Source organism: Papio anubis, chromosome 9 (assembly GCF_008728515.1).
Source record: "Papio anubis isolate 15944 chromosome 9, Panubis1.0, whole genome shotgun sequence".
In the NCBI taxonomy this organism is placed as follows: domain Eukaryota; kingdom Metazoa; phylum Chordata; class Mammalia; order Primates; family Cercopithecidae; genus Papio; species Papio anubis.
In genome coordinates this window covers 96,429,450-96,445,627 of record NC_044984.1, presented here as the reverse complement: position 1 = coordinate 96,445,627, position 16,178 = coordinate 96,429,450, and the positions used below count along the sequence as shown (strand labels likewise).

General features: G+C 37.3%; 2 protein-coding genes across 5 annotated transcripts in view; one reads left to right on the top strand and one right to left on the bottom strand.

Moving 5' to 3' along the window:
* The window catches only part of PARPBP (PARP1 binding protein), a 64,226-nt gene extending 59,496 nt beyond the window's left edge, over positions 1-4,730 (bottom strand). For 3 of the 4 annotated variants that reach the window (XM_003907047.4, XM_009181544.3, XM_009181543.3), the window contains exons 1-2: positions 4,625-4,730; positions 3,018-3,173 (exon numbers count right to left, since the gene is read on the bottom strand). In XM_003907047.4, the coding sequence (XP_003907096.2) occupies positions 3,018-3,170 (153 nt within the window). In that variant the 5' untranslated portion in view covers positions 3,171-3,173; positions 4,625-4,730. The remainder of the gene's footprint in view (positions 1-3,017; positions 3,174-4,624) is intronic. The other variant, XM_021922818.2, reaches the window with a different exon arrangement.
* Positions 4,731-4,773: 43 nt separating this feature from the next.
* The window catches only part of NUP37 (nucleoporin 37), a 47,425-nt gene continuing 36,020 nt past the window's right edge, over positions 4,774-16,178 (top strand). The window contains exons 1-3 of the mRNA XM_003907048.4: positions 4,774-4,851; positions 6,332-6,552; positions 12,676-12,800. Coding sequence (XP_003907097.1) covers positions 6,397-6,552; positions 12,676-12,800 — 281 coding nt within the window. The 5' untranslated portion in view covers positions 4,774-4,851; positions 6,332-6,396. The remainder of the gene's footprint in view (positions 4,852-6,331; positions 6,553-12,675; positions 12,801-16,178) is intronic.

The following is a 16,178-nucleotide window of genomic DNA, read 5'->3' as shown; positions in this document are numbered from 1 at the left end:
ACATGCAAGATAAAAAAGTGTCTATCATGTAACTACTTAAATAAGGAGCCTAAGGAACCTCTTGCTTGGTACAAACATTTCATTTCAAGGCAAAACTATTTGTAACACAAAAGAACTTCAGTCTAAAGATCCACCAATAAATAAAATGTAGCAGTCATATTAAAGGAACATGTGAGAGTGATAAAATGAATAAATTAGATTAACTTTTCTATCAGTACCTGAAAAGATCTTGAAAATAGTTGGATGAAAAAAAGATATAGAAAGAACTGATACTGTTACAATTTTATTTTATTTATTTATTTCTGAGGTGGAGTCTCACTCTGTCGGCCAGACTGGAGTACAGTGGCTCACTGCAACATCTGCCTCCTGAGTTCAAGTGATAATCCTGCCTCAGCCTCCTGAGTAGCTGGGATTACAGGCGCCTGCCACTATGCCCAGCTAATTTTTATATTTTTAGTAGAGACAAGGTTTCACCAAGTGGGCCAGGCTGGACTTGAACTCCTGACCTCACGTGATCTGCCGGCCTCAGTCTCCCAAAGTGATGGGATTACAGGCGTGAGCCACCGCCCCCGGCCCCATCTGTTACAATTTTAAAACAGACACACCAACAGTGCAATATGGCTAACTTGATACGCAGAAAAACTTCCTGGTACAGAATACCTAAAACTACAGGAGAAAATAGAAAAAAATGTTTTAAAGCATGACTAAATAGTCTATAAAAGAGAAACTACAAAAGGTCAAAAACAAAGAGAAAGTGCCAATATAGAAGGGTAAGCAAAAGGTGGGGCTTGTGTTTGTTTCAAGGCATCTACTACTCCCTGGCACTCTAGAAACTGGTTTTCTAAACCCTGAGCGCAAAGTTTAAAGGACAAAGGAAGAGTCCAAGAAAGGTAGAAAGCTGAATCAGAGACCCTTTCTGCTCACCCCGCCACATAAAGCCAAAGCCTTCTAAAGGCAACACTCTTAATATGTCTCCTAGAAAAACAATTTGCCCAGTGGAAGGCGTTGGTGAAGAGATTTGCCAATGAAGTGATTCTAGAAGTTATTCCAGTATTGTGCTTATCTCTCTGGGTAATCTTTGCTTTGATTTTTGCCTAATAATTAATTTCTGTTGAGGTAGGGGAGAATAATCATCTAACTTGGCAGAAAATTGAAGGTTCATTCCCTGGAGAGGGTGAAAAAGAGTCTCTAGATCAAAGAGTACAACTGAGGGGCTCAGCTTGATCTCTCTGATGAAGTCAACTGTCTGGTGTCTGAGCATCATATTCTTCTTATGGCTATTAGTTTACATGTATTTGTATGATCCTCTACTTAATGTCTGCCTTATCTACTAGGTAATATGCTTCATGACAGCAGGAGTCAAGTCTGGTTTTGCTCACCGTTTTAACCCCAACACATATCACAATGCCTAGCATATAGTAGAAGTTCAAAAATAGAAAAAGAGAAAAAAGTAATTAGTGGAGGGAAGGAGATTAACATTTATTTAAACAGCTGTATTGGCCTTTTTACTGTTCCTGGAACATTACAGGCATAGTCCCACCTCAGGGCTGCTACACCTGCTCCTCCCTTTGCCTGAGATAGACCCTTCCCATAAAAATCCCCATGGCTAATGACTTCCCCTCTTTCAAATCTTTGCTCAAATAGTACTTTCCAGGTGAGGCCTTCCCTGACCACCTTATTTCAAATTCCAACAACCCTTTTATCCCAAACTCTGCATATTCCTTAGTTGCATCTGTTTTATTCTTTTCTGTATATTTATTATGTACATATTAATAACGCTATTATTAATAGCATTTATGTCCTAAAAGACTAAATATCTTACAGTACTAGCTATCTCTCCCTAGAAGGTTCACTCTATAAGAACAGAGACTTCTTTCATTACTGTATTCCCAATTTTTACAATGATGTCTAACACACAGTAAAAACTCAGTATTTGTTCAAAAAATGACTATATAAAGTAAAATATCACTGTCATTGTTTCAGAGATTCAAAATTTATCTTAACATGCATTGTTTAAAATATGCAAAACTGCCAATTATTCTTGGGTAGAAAACACTATCCCTGTTTTAAGATTTTATACTTTTTAAGTGTTAAAATATTCTTCCTTTTTCAAAATGATGATCATAGTATATAGTAACTATTTTTTCTCAATGGCCTTATTTGCAAAAATGAGAAATGATTAAAATCTGTCAGTGTCTAATAATTTTTTAGAAATTTTACTGGTCTATGGAATCTAAAAATCTGGAAACTACTGACATGTAAAATTAAAACAACTCATCAGAATGTCATTTCAATATCTAGACCAATAGACCCATTGAAACTAATTCTACCCTTCAAAAATCCTCTTCTCTAGTCAAGCCGGTATCTTTACCAAAGTCAAACCATGACTTTGATTCCCCTGAACCCTTCTTCTGAACTGACTTTCCTCATCATGCCTCCTCTACAGCCTTCTCTTCCTTTATCTAAAATCCATCTAATATCACAAAGCCGTTCCTTACCACTCTACCCTACATTCATCCTTTTCTCATCTGAACACTTCCAGCCCTTTAGCTAGGGCTTAATTCCAAACACTAGTCTGGCTCAAGCTACCTAAGTAAGAATCACTTTGTGGAAATTGTTTAAAGGCAGTTTCCAGCATCTCAGTGCAGATCAGAATTTCCAGGATTGGGGTACAAGAGCCAGTAGTTTTTAAAGTTTAGGGAACAAAGAAAGTCTTATTAAATAAAAATAATTTGACCACAATAATAGTTACATGTTTATCCTGAGTCTTCCTATTAAACAACAAATGTGCATGTCCCATGTATAATCATACATATGAAGAGTCTAATTTTGAAATAATTAATTTCAAATTCAATTGTAACATTCTGACACAGATACACAGAGGCATTTGTGAAAATGGTGTATTATCATAGAAGGGCACATATTGTAAGGAAATTAATATTCTTAAGTTTATTCAAATGGGCAGCAATGAAATTTTGCTTTAAAAAAACAAGTTAACCTAAATATAGTTTACCAACCTGTTTGTTGTTCTCTGCCATAGAAAGCTGCAATGCCAAGAGCATGGAGTCTGCACCACATAGCGTAGTTCTCTCAGAGTTACAAAGACCACGCCAGTTCTTTCGAAACTCTTTAATCATATCCAGGACAGACTTCTGATTAAGCACAGCCATTATCTTAAAGTAGGACAGAATACAAAGTTAAAGTACCTTACGTTAACTGGAAATTAACATTTAACATGTATAGGCAAGCACAGATAGAGAAAAATATATAGTGAATGAGAGGTCATTTCGTATTTACCAAGATTGCTTTTAATTACATTTAGGAAAACAAAATAATACAATTTCTGCTCAATCATATTTCCCTTCCCTTTGGTTTCTTAAGCCAAACCTTTTGAAAGAACAAAATGCAGCCTTCAATTCTGAAAATTCACACAAAAACAGACATGCAAATTTACTGCGAACTTATAATTATGAACATAACTAATTAAAGTTGTATTTAAATATATATATTTGTTTTGAGATAGGTAATATCTGATAAATTGGAAAAAAAAAAAAAAAAAAAAAACTAAAAAGCCAATTTCTTCCCATCCTACATTGTCCCAAAAGAGGTGGCCTATTTTTCTACCTGTTTGAATCTGGACCAGCCTCGTGACTTGATTTAACCAATAGAATGTGGCAAGAATGACGCTGTGGGAGTTGAGCTTAGGCCTTAAGTGGTATGTGCAGAAGTACTAATACAATAGGCCTGAATGCTCTCCTTTGAAGCTGGAGTTCAGTCTGGGAACTTAGATTTCAGGAGCGTTTCCAGTAAGAGTGGTTCACTGGGCTAAATTGTTCATTCAAACAATATAGTTTATGCTAAACACTTGCGAGTCTGGAATTTTGGTACATGTCAGACAGTGGATGCCTTTGCACTTAGCCCCCAATAAAAACCCTGGGCATGGAGTCTCTAATAAGCTTCCCTGGTAGATAATTCACATGTGTTGTCACAACAGGTTACTGGAGGAATTGTGTCCTGCGTGACCACCAGAGTATCACCTAGCAGTGTCCCACCCAAACTGCTGATCCACAGAATCAGAAGGAAAGGGTTATTTTAAAACCTTAACTTTTGAAATGGTTTGTTACATTGTACTACATAACCAATAAAATAACTAATATTTAGGAGCTTACTTGGTGGAGATGCTTTTCAAAAGCTTAATATTGATTACCTCACTCAATTCTCATAAGTGTCCAATAAGACAGGTCTGTTACTATCCTCATTTTACCTAATATCCTCCATGTCTCTCAGCTTGTAAGTGGACAAACAGTGTAAACTTAAGACGTCTAACTCTATAAGCTGTGTTCCTAAAGCATCATATTAAACTGTAACTAATCAGTTATCGGCCTGTCTTCCAAGCTGCAGACGAACCCTCAGGACCTTCCAGCTCCATCGCTAGATACTGTGAACTCCACCTACAGCCCCCAGGCCCAACCAGACTCGAGCGCGAAGTCACTGCACCATAATACTTCGGTCCCACAGCACTTTGCTACGACCGGGTATTATAGTGCAAAACACCCTCAAAAGCCACAGCCTGAAACATCACTTAAAAATGCGACAGTGCGGGTGGGGCAGACGCGAGATTTACCTGGTTAGGGGTAGACTCGAAGACGTACGCTTGAGCTTGCGGAAAGTTCCCCTAAGGACGCCCTCCCACGGCCGCCTCAGCCGCCGCTGAATACATTTCAAACCTCGCGGGAGACCTCGGGAGCCAATCGCTGTGCTCGCCCTCCGACCCGGAAGCAGAGCCAGAGCGCGTCGCAGCAGCCCCCAACGAAGACCGGCTTGTCTCTGGTCGGTTCCCGGCGCTCTGCGGTGCGTATCGAGCGGGGAGCCCAAGAGGCCGTGATGCTTTTCTGCCGGCCGCCCAGCCCTGCCATTCTATCCCCAGGAGTTCTTCCTTCCCACCTCGGGCCCCGGGAGGTGGGAGCGGGGTCTTGAGGAACTCGCCTGGCCCGGGAGAGGTGTCGGGGCTCATTGCAGGGAGTTATCTTGTTCCCTCCCTTCTTCTCTGCCCTTCTAGTTTTACAGGGGCAAGTCCTGCCGAACGTGTATGGTGAGGCCCTGGGCACTGCTTTAATGAGCAGTAGGTGTGGGAACTGCACAATATCCTGACCTCGAATCTCTTGCACTTCCTATACCTCTCTGCCTCCCTGTCCCTAACACTTGCTGGTCACCCTTAACAAGTTTTCAGTCCCGGATGTCCATTCCTAAGGTTACTAGTTTATAAGCGTCTCGAGGTGGGACTCATCTGATTCTCAGTAGATGCTGTTAAGATGCTTGATATGTTTGTTACTGAGCCCGTCTGTTTTCAGGACAACGCTTGTGTCGAATTTTTTAAAAAACCAAAAACTCTAAAACCCATAATTCTCCTGTGGGAATGCTACTTCCAGAGTGCACACTAGTCCCTGACGGTTAAAGTCTTGTGCCTAGTTTTAAGAATATTACTATTTTAAATTTTATTTTAAGTTCTGGGATACGTGTGCGGGACGTGTAGGTTTATTACAAAGGTAAACGTGTGCTATGGTGGTTTGCTGCGCTTGTCAACCCATCACCTAAGTATTAAGCTCCACATGCATTAGCTATTTATCCTGATGCTCTCCCTTCCCCCAGCCCCCCGAACATTATTTTTGTATCACAAATTTTGGCACTCCTTACAACAGATCCTGTATTTTGTATCTGTTTATATTGTAGCCCTTTTCACGTTGAGTCATAACTATCGCTAAATTGTGGTCTCCTTTAAGCCAGAAGGCTGTTTTTTTCTTCATTAGCACTGGTTCTCCACACACAATGAAGTCTTCCAAATCCTGGCCCTGCTTACAAGCTTGGCAAGTTAGTTAACTTACTGAAGCTACAGTTTCTCCATCTGCAAAATGGAGACCAGAGGTAGTACCTGCCTTTAGATTTGTACAGATACTAGATGTGGTCATGTCAGTGAAATCCTTAATGTGGCACCTGCAAATAGTGGTTCATAAAAGTTATTTTTATTAACATATTTGCTATTAAAATGATTCCATCTTCAGATGGAATACTTTTTGTTTTAGATAATCTAAACAGAACTTTATGGTGTTTTTGTCTGCTAGAATCACAGATACGGGAAAAAGCTGTAGAGCCAATGTGGAACCATTAATAACTAGATTTAATATTTTTCCTTCAGTTTCTGTCCCTTGATAAGTACTTTAAATGTTTCTTTTGAGCTTTCTGTCTCATTGTAACACCACAACCTTATTTTGATGCATTTGTTTAATGACTAACACTTCAACCATTCTAATTGTACCTGTGCTGTAATCCACAGTTTCGTGACCTTGTCCAGTAGAAGGCTATTTAATTTTCACAACTGCTTGAATTTTGACATACAAGATGAAGCAAGATGCCTCAAGAAATGCTGCCTACACTGTGGATTGTGAAGATTATGTGCATGTGGTAGAATTTAATCCCTTTGAGAATGGGGATTCAGGAAACCTAATTGCATATGGTGGCAATAATTATGTGGTCATTGGCACGTGTACGTTTCAGGTTAGTCTACAAAACTGCACCGAATGACAGTGAACATATTTCACTGATAAGAGAACTTACACAAACCAAATCTAAACTTAGAAAGTATATTGAGTTTGAATATTAAAAAAAAAAAAGATAACACCCATAGAGAAAGATGTTCCCAGTTATATGTGCCTGAGATTTATGTAAACATTATATAGATAGTGAAAAAGAATAGTATGAGGCTTCTCTTTTGCTTCATGATCATTAATGGAATATTCTGATAACTGAAGGCTATGATTAACTGAACAATGGTATGTACAGGAAAAAAAACAATATAAATGAGACCCAATTAATTACGGTTTTTCTACATCCTGCTTTGACATACGAAACCAGCTAATATTGAGAGCCTGGAAAATGATCTTCCAGGAGATTTTATAGCTTTTATAATATTCAGCTTTCCTATTAGTATGCTGTCATACTTTTTGTGCATCTGAAGTATGCAGAGTATGGAGTCTTATTAATTGAGGAGGCAGTTAAGCATCGCTATTAAGAGCGTGAATTCTAGAACTAGAATGCCTACATGTTTACTCCTGCTTTACTTACTTCTTACTAGCTATGAGACCTTGAATGAGATATTTAGCCTCTCCTGTAAAAAAGAGGAAAACAATGCTCAAATTTTAGTATGTGTAAAATTCTAAGAGGGCATCTGACAACATTGTAATCCATATATATGTTTTAGTTGTCATTGATATGGGCAATGGTAACACTCTCAGATTTAATCACCAAAGTAACATTGCTTTGTGGTGAACATAAACCATGTTTTCGCAGAGGAAAACTAGTTTTACATATAAGAGAGACTTTGAACAACAAAGGTTCAAGCGTCAGGACTATCTGGCTAATCCTTTGTCTGTCAGAATATTATTATTTTTATTATTATTATTATTTTTTTTTTTGAGACAGAGTCTTGCTTGGTCGCCCAGGCTGGAGTGCACTGGTGTGACCTTGGCTCACTACAGCCTTCATCTCCTGGGTTCAATTGATTCTCCTGCCTCAGCCTCCTGAGTAGTTGGGATTAGAGGCATGCGCCACCACCCCCAGCTAATTTTTGTATTTTTAGTAGGGGGTTTCATGATGTTGGCCAGACTGGTCTCGAACTCCAGACCTTATGTCATCCGCCCACCTTGGCCTCCCAAAGTGCTGGGATTACAGGTGTGAGCCACCCTTCCTGGCCTATCAGAATATTATTAATAGAACTGTATTTCTCAAATTATAATTAATACAGTAATTTGGAAGTGTCCAATTTTCTAAGGTTTAAAATAACTATCACTAAAGTGATATTATATCATTATAAATGTTATTTCCTCCTTTACTGAAAAGGCAATTCTGTATCTTTTTTTTTTTTTTTTTTGATATGGAGTCTTGCTGTGTCACCCAGGTTGGAGTGCAGTGGTGCGATCTCTGCTCACTGCAACCTCTGCCTCCTGACTTCAAGCGATTATCCTGCCTCAGCCTCCTGAGTAGCTGGGATTACAGGTGCGTGCCATCATGCCCAGCTAACTTTTTTGTATTTTTAGTAGAGACAGGGTTTCACCATGTTGGTCAGGCTGGTCTTGAACTCCTGACCTCGTGATCCGCCTGCCTCAGCTTCCCAAAGTGCTGGGATTGCAGGCGTGAGCCATCATGCCCAGCGGCAATTCTGAATCTTACAGTATTGTGACATCAGAAATGCAATTTGGCATTTTATAGCACAATAAATATATAAAGCTTTACAAATTGGAATATAGTCATATTTAAGAGGAAGTATGAATTAAAAGTTTCAGTTTGTTGCTGTCTGAGTAGAATATGACAGCTCCTAGGCTATTTCATATTGTCTCTTTGGGTGGGGGGGTAGAAATTACTACCTTTTAGACTAAATATGACCCTCAGCCTCACTTACATGGACATGGTTTAGGATCATAAAAAGTTATATGATTAAAACAATGTTACATACTTGAAAAAGACTGAGGAAAAACCATTTCTCTAATGCAGGCCACCAATGCACAAAAGAGTAAAGCAGCCTCCTACAGGTAAAACTAATTTTTACTTCATTACTTCTAAAATTAATAACTGAACATAAAATTGTATTCAAAAACACTGAAAAATGTTTATCTCTCATTTATGATTAAGAAATGTTGAGAGAGAAAGTCAATGGAGAACAAATTAGGAAAAGAGAAAGGCAAAGATGAGAGAAGGAGAAGATGGGAGAAAGAAGGAAAATGACAACGTGAGAAAAAAGAACTAGTATAAACATTTGTGTTCTGTTACGTTTTATGGTCACATGTATTGTCTCAGTTGACCCTCATACCTGTGAGATTAGCAATGTAGGTCTCATGCCCAAATTACTAAGGAAAAAATTAGATTTTTATTAATTTGGACAATAGTAAACACAAATTATATTCTGCACCAGACATTGGAAATACAATTAAGCACGTCCATTTCAAAATAAATTACTGCTTTTCTTTGAAGTTATTTTTTATCTAGCTAAACACTGTTAAACATTATTACTATTCTGTTATCCTAGAACCTTCAAGTTCCATTGCACCCAGTTTCATACCTCTTGTCTTGAAAGAAAACTAAGTAAAGGTAAATTAAGTGGAAAGATTTCCACATTCCTGTCAGAAAGATAATCCTTATTTTAAGGCTATTTAGAAAACGTTGTAGATATAGTGAATTTGAATTTCAACAAAGCATTTTTCAGAATCTCATGCTGTCCCTTTGATTATGATGGACATATGAGCTTCTGCACGATAGTACTGTTAACTGGTGTCATGTATTTGTCAGATATTCCTTAAGTGCATACTCGGTGCCAAGACATGAAAAAAGCAAGGACCGTATCCTTAAGGAAATATTTAAATATAAAGCAGAGCAATAAGAAAACTGCTATAAAAACCTTTGTTAAAGGGCAGAGGAGCATGAACGTGTATGCTTGCCTAAATCAGTGTTCTCGTCCAAGTTCTACTAGAGGCCTCAATTCACTAATGAAGACCCCTTGAATAGACTTAGAAATCTGCTATGTATTTTACACTTTTTAAAGTGTACACGTATCAAGTAGAACTAGCCACATTTCACGTGCTTCGTAAGGTCCTATATGGCTAGTGGCTACCATATCAGACAGCACAGTTCTCTCTGCATTTTCCTCTGTAAATTGACAATAATCTTTAATATAATAATAATACTCTTTAGTTCTCAGCAGTATATTATGATTCAGAGAAGATAATATATTTTAATACAAATTTCAGGGTAGTATCTAAATGTTTAAAACTGTGAAAGAGGTATTAGACTCAGAATGGTAAATGGATTTTATGTTATTTGTCACTCTATTTGAGTGGACAGAGTTGTTGCTTATAATGCTTTCAGGCTGAGGCTGAATCCACTGCTTAGTGTGTCTTCACCTAGAGGAGATCAACTATGGCCAAATACTTGCCATCGTTAATTTAGACTGACTTGGTGTGGTTCCAGAGATGGAACATGGAATAATGAGTAGAATTTACATGGAAACAGATTTTGGCTTAACGTTAAGAACTCTTCTAATAATTAGAGTTATTCCCCAATTGAATAAACTTTCCAAAGAAGTAGCTAGTTCCCTCTCACTGGAAATGTTCAGAGAGAGGGGTTGTGTAAACTCAGATGCTCTCCTAGGGATTCAAGCATTAGGGGAAAGAATTGAACTAGAGAAACTTCATAGTCTTGACTAACTGAAATTCTGTATTTGGCCTTAAATGGGTGTGGTAGGAGGGCCTGCCAGTTTCAAACCTTATAATAGCACTTCCATCAACCTGGCTTTGCCCCAACCTCAAATATACTGAAGCCTTGTGTAATCATTTGTATTATAGCAAGTTTTCCAAAGTGTCTTAACTTCCTGCCTATACAATTCTGCTTACACCCCAAACTAAATCCAAAATAGCATTTGTCTCTGCCTATACCACACACACACCCTGGCCTTTTAGTTGGCTTAGTGGCAAACAGTGCTGCCAGGAAAAAAGGTTTCACTGGCAATATAAAAAGCCCAGGCTATACAGTCCCTGGGATTTCTTTATCCCCATGACCACCCAGTAATCCTGTATGTGATTTGGGTAACAAATTATAGGACCTGATTGTCAATAATATTGTTACAGTAGCAAGATGATGTGTATTTACATGTAAAAACTTCATTTTTAAGAGACTGATTTGTCAAGTTTGGAAAAATAGATGTAATCCAAACTGTGAAGTCAGCTATGATTAGGCTTCTAAACTTATTTTAAAATTGCTTAGTGGCTGCTGTCTTGGCGTATCTGGCTGTTAGCTATACAACTATTATACACACAAATTACGAAGTAGTAAAATTTGACAGTGTTTTTCTTTCCTTGATATGTGTATTTCTATTCTTTCATTTATGGAAAAACTTTTTGCTGTTAACTTTAAGTTCACCTGAAATATGAAGTTATTTTCAAAGGGTATCTGAATTATATAGAGAAAGATGTGTAGTATGTTTGTGAAATGACTTTACTAGGATCCCATAGGCTATCCTGGAAAAATCAGTATATCTACTTGGATTTCATTCGAGTATACATTATAAAACTTTGCATTTAGATTCTGGGTGAATGGAATTCTTAGATCAGGCCTTCAAGTAATTCCTATCAATATAGACATACGTATTTCATTAAATATCAAGTTTCACCTGCTAGATTTTTTCCCCGATACTAAAAATAACTGTAGTTAACACACAAGATTTCTTGGACAAATTTGTCATGAAAATTTGGCGTTAGTCTCTAGACCCAGTTCAGGTATTGATTTAAATAACAGAACAATGATATACTTACTTTTAAAATTGCAAAAATTTTTTTATCATTTTTTTTTCTTTTTTACCTTTCCTATGGTGCTGAGCAGTATTTTAATGCTTATAAAATATGTGTTATCCATAAAGGCATAAAGAATAATAAGATGAATCCCTATATACCTGCTGCCTATTTTAAGAAAAGGAACATTAGCAATTCTTTTGAGGCCCCCTAAGTATCCTTCCCTTACTCATGGTAGGTATTTTGCATGGCAGGGTTTTCTTTTTGTTTGTCTGTTTTTTCCTGCTTCCCCCTTAAGGGCCCTGGATCTATGCAGAGATCTCTCATCTGGCATCCTTCCTTGTCCTGGCACTAGGATTTGTCTCCTCTCTCTTGCAAACTGAAGCTTTAAATCATTGCATGTAGGCAGATGCCCTTATAACAGCTGCATACCTTGGTAGTTGTTTGCTTGTCTGTATTTGAATTTTTGCAATGTTGTAATGGGAGAACTTTTCAGGTTATTGTCCCCATTGCCAGCGATGGATGGCTTGACTTTTAAAGTTGATTTTTTTCTCACCTTCCCATGAAGATAAACTGAAATCATTCTAGTAGGGCTGAACTAGATAAATAAGCCAGCTTTATTAAGCATTTATTCCCAGAATCAAATATCTAAAACTAACCAGATTATTTCTTACATATTCACTATTCATAGACTGTAATAGTCCAGATGAATTATTTGTAGCATCTTGCACACATATAATGCCACATGTAACACTACATGAACATCGTTGACACTGATTATAAAGACTTTGAGATCTTTATGAGGTCCCAAGGTATTTTCCATGTAATCAAAATGTTCAGTGTATTTTTTTTAATATTGTCAGTAGATAATCCGGTTCTGGTAATTCATTTACCTAGAATATTTTGATTCTTTAGAGCATTCCATTTTCTTTGTTTTCTTTTTTTATAAAGTAGAGACAGGTCTCACTATGTTGCCCAGTCTGGTCTAAGACTCCTGAGCTCCAGCAATCCTTCCACCTCAGCCTCGCAAAGTGTTGGGATTATAGACATGAGCCAACACACCTGACCAAGCAGTCCCTTTTCATTGAACTTATTATGAAATGCCTCCTAAGATAAAGTGGAACATATTTACTGTTTGTTTCTAGTTGCCTTAGGAGTTATTTTGTGAGGCCTAGACAACTTTGGATTTTTTTTTAAATTCAATGAACTGGTTAAATCTTAATATGTAATTTGCTTTTGAACTTTTCAAAAGCATAAACATAACCTTCTGATAAATTCATTATAATGAAATACAGAATATTGTTTGTTCTCATTACTTACTAAAACATTTACTGTGTATGCTTAGGAAGAAGAAGCAGACGTTGAAGGCATTCAGTATAAAACACTTCGAACATTTCACCATGGAGTCAGGGTCGATGGCATAGCTTGGAGCCCAGAGACTAGACTTGATTCACTGCCTCCAGTAATCAAGTAAGTTTAACAGTACCAAATGCATTCTTTACTAGTGTACTTTGATTGTGTTACATCATCTGAAGTCTGATCATAGATACTTTTTTCTCCATTTCCATTTTCCACAACCCAAGATATTAGATATTTTGATACTTGCTACTACTTAATAATTTAGGCTTATCATCTGAATTTGTAATTTAAAGATACAGCCATGACTGTGATTCTTTGACCATGTGTTTGAGTCAAACTACAAAGCTTTTTACGTGAGATTCATCTGAATCAAGGTCTTTACAGATTGTTCACTGAATTTACAACTTAATTGAAAGTACAACTCTTAAAATAACTAAATGTAGTTGAGATGTTAATGAGCTTTCCTTCCCCACACATAGGCCAAGATCACATTTTCTTGTCTAACAGTATATAAATCTGTAGTTCTGGTCCTTGGACTTCAGTTTTTGTGAAAGTGTTTAAAAAGAATGATGGTTTTCTGAGAAAAATTCCTAGCAATGCCTGCTGAAACCCTCTTTACAGGGGCAAGAATATGTTAGGTTATTTAAGATCTGTTACAAAACACTAGCCTTGCCTCCTACAAATGTCAAATCTAAAAGATGTGTCTTTTTTAGTAAACAGTTCTTAGGAACTAAAAGTTATCAACTATTAAGCTAACTTCATTTTTTAAATTAAGGGATAATTTAGATACTCTGATATTCTTAGCTGTTAAGGGTACAGTTTGATCAGTTTTGACAAATGCATATTCTTGTATAACCCACACCCTATTCATGCACAGTGTTTCTGTCACCCAAGAAAGTTTCTTCATATTTCTTCCCAGTTAATCATTGTATCCCACTCCCTACAGAAGCAACCATTGATCCGATTTCTATTACCAGAAATCAGTTTTGCCTATTCTAGAACTTCATGTAAGTGGAATCATACAGAATGTTTTTTGTGTCTGGCTTGTTTTTGCAATTTTTCCACACTGTTATGTATACCAGTGCTTTTTAAGTAGTACTTCATTGCAGTGTATCAATAGACCATAGTCTGTTTATTCATTCTTCTATAAGTGGGTACCAATATAGTTTCCAGACTTCAGTTATTATTTTTTGCTGAATACTGCTTTGGGTGGTTATATGATTTAATTTATCTTAGGAGTAGAATTGCTGAGTCACAGGGTAGATGTATGTTTAACATTTTAAGAAAGTGCCTGTTTCTAAAGTGGCTCTACCATTTTGTCTTTTCCCCAATAATCTAAGGGTGGTCTTCCTACTCTCCAACACTCATTCATTCATTTTGAGATAAGGTCTGGCTCTATTGCCCAGGCTGGAGTACAGTGGCACCATCTCCACTCACTGCAGTCTCTACCTCCCAGGCTCAAACCATCTTCCCACCTCAGCCTCCTCCTGAGTAGCTGGGACTATAGGCGCCTATCATCATGCCTGGCTAATTTTGGCATTTTTTGTAGGGACAGGGATTTGCCTGTCCCTACAAACTGTTGCCCAGGCTGGCCTCAAACTCCTGAGCTCAGGCAATCCACCTGCCTCGGCCTCCCAAAGTGCTGTTATGACAGCATCAGTCACCATACCTGGCCTATTCTCCAATATTTACTATTGTAAATCTTTTTTTTTTTAATACAGGGTCTCACTCTGTCACCCAGGCTGACAGCCAGACCCGTGATCACAGCTCACTGCAGCCTCAACCTCCCTTGGCTGAGCCTCAACCCTCCCTCTTACCTCAGCCTCCCACGTAGCTGGAACTACAGGCATGCACCACCACTCCCAGCTAAGTTTTTGTATTTTTTGCAGTGATGGGGTTTGCCATGTTGCCCAGTCTGGTCTCGAGCACCCAGGCTCAAGCAGTTTACCCACCTTGACCTCCCAAAGTGTTAGGATTACAGGCTTGAGCCACTGTGCCCAGCCTGTCTTTTTAATTTTGGCCATTCTAGTTGATGCCACAATGACATTTCCGTGATGACTGATGATGCTGACGCTTTTTTGGTGTATTCGTTTCTTCTATTAGAAATCATTGTGTGATTTCTTATAGGTTGTGAAGATGTTGCATGTTTTTTCCTAGAAGCCTGTACCGATATTTAGCTAACTTAGTTTTGAATAATCTACACAATAGCATTTGTCAGCATACGTAATGTCATTGCCAGCAGCTGGTGTGCTGTTAGTTTCCTTTTATATTAAAAGAAAGTGGTAACAATATCTAGACCTAAACAAGAACAAGTCTCTGATTCTTTACATTTTGAAAGCTGTGGAAACAGTCTTTTTCCCTTGGTTTTAAGTTTTGTGATACTTTAATCTAGATATTCAGCTGTTGTATTCTATACTCTCCTTGTTGCTTGGTACTTGTTTTCCTGTCCTCTTTTTAGTGAATTTGCTGTGTTTCATCATTTCTGGTTGGTGTTTTTGTTTGGTTGGTTTTTTCTTATTTTTTGGTAAACTGTCTCAAGTCCTTTTTGGAACTGTACAAATATCAGTAACAAATTCGAGAAGCATTAGCAGGCCATTAATTTTAGACTATTTTTAGAGCAAGATGACAGCACAATCTTGTTTTCAAATAAATTATTTTTATTATAAAATAATAAATGCTTAATAGATAAAATTTAGGAAACACAGAAAATAAAAAGGAGAAGAATGCCACCTGTACTCCCAATACCCTTTTCATTTTTGTACATAATTGTACATAATTGTGATTATACTAGAGTAACTCTCTATACTTTTTTTACTTTACTTTTTTATAGTATTCTAAAATAAATAGTTGTCTGTCACCATGACTAAGGTATAACTCAGCATCTCTCTTATCATCATTAATTTTTGTCTTACATTTAGAAACCCTTTATGATGACTTATCATTAGCATGTAGTTGCCTTAAATTCTCTTTCTCCCTGCCTTTCTACTCTTTCCATCACTACTTGCTTTTCTTTTACAGTGGCCAGAGAATTCATTGTTCATCTTATTTCAGTTCTCTGAGATTTTCTGGTTCAGTTAAAGAAGGACTTAAATATCCCTAAAACAGCAAGGATTCAAAGAAAAGTGGAGCAACACAAGGCTGGCCATAAAGTTTTCTGGGTTTGTTTGTTTGGTTTTATTTAGATCCTAATAAGATTATTAATTTTCTTTTTAAGTAAGTATTCTTTGATTACTGTAACTCCTCTGTTTGCTGACATTTTTACTGAACTTGGCCTCATTTTGCTATTAATACCTCTTTACAAACCCTCTTAGTTGGGATATTTCTTTTAACAACTTCCAAAATAGCTTTTATCTGTTTTAGAGGTGACATTTTGAACAAAGTTTTGTTATAACTGAGGAAATCTACTGAAGGAGACCCTCAACATGAGTGATACTATTATGGCAAATTTGTGTAGAGTTTCCTATGAGCAAAGAAATAATGAATTCCCAA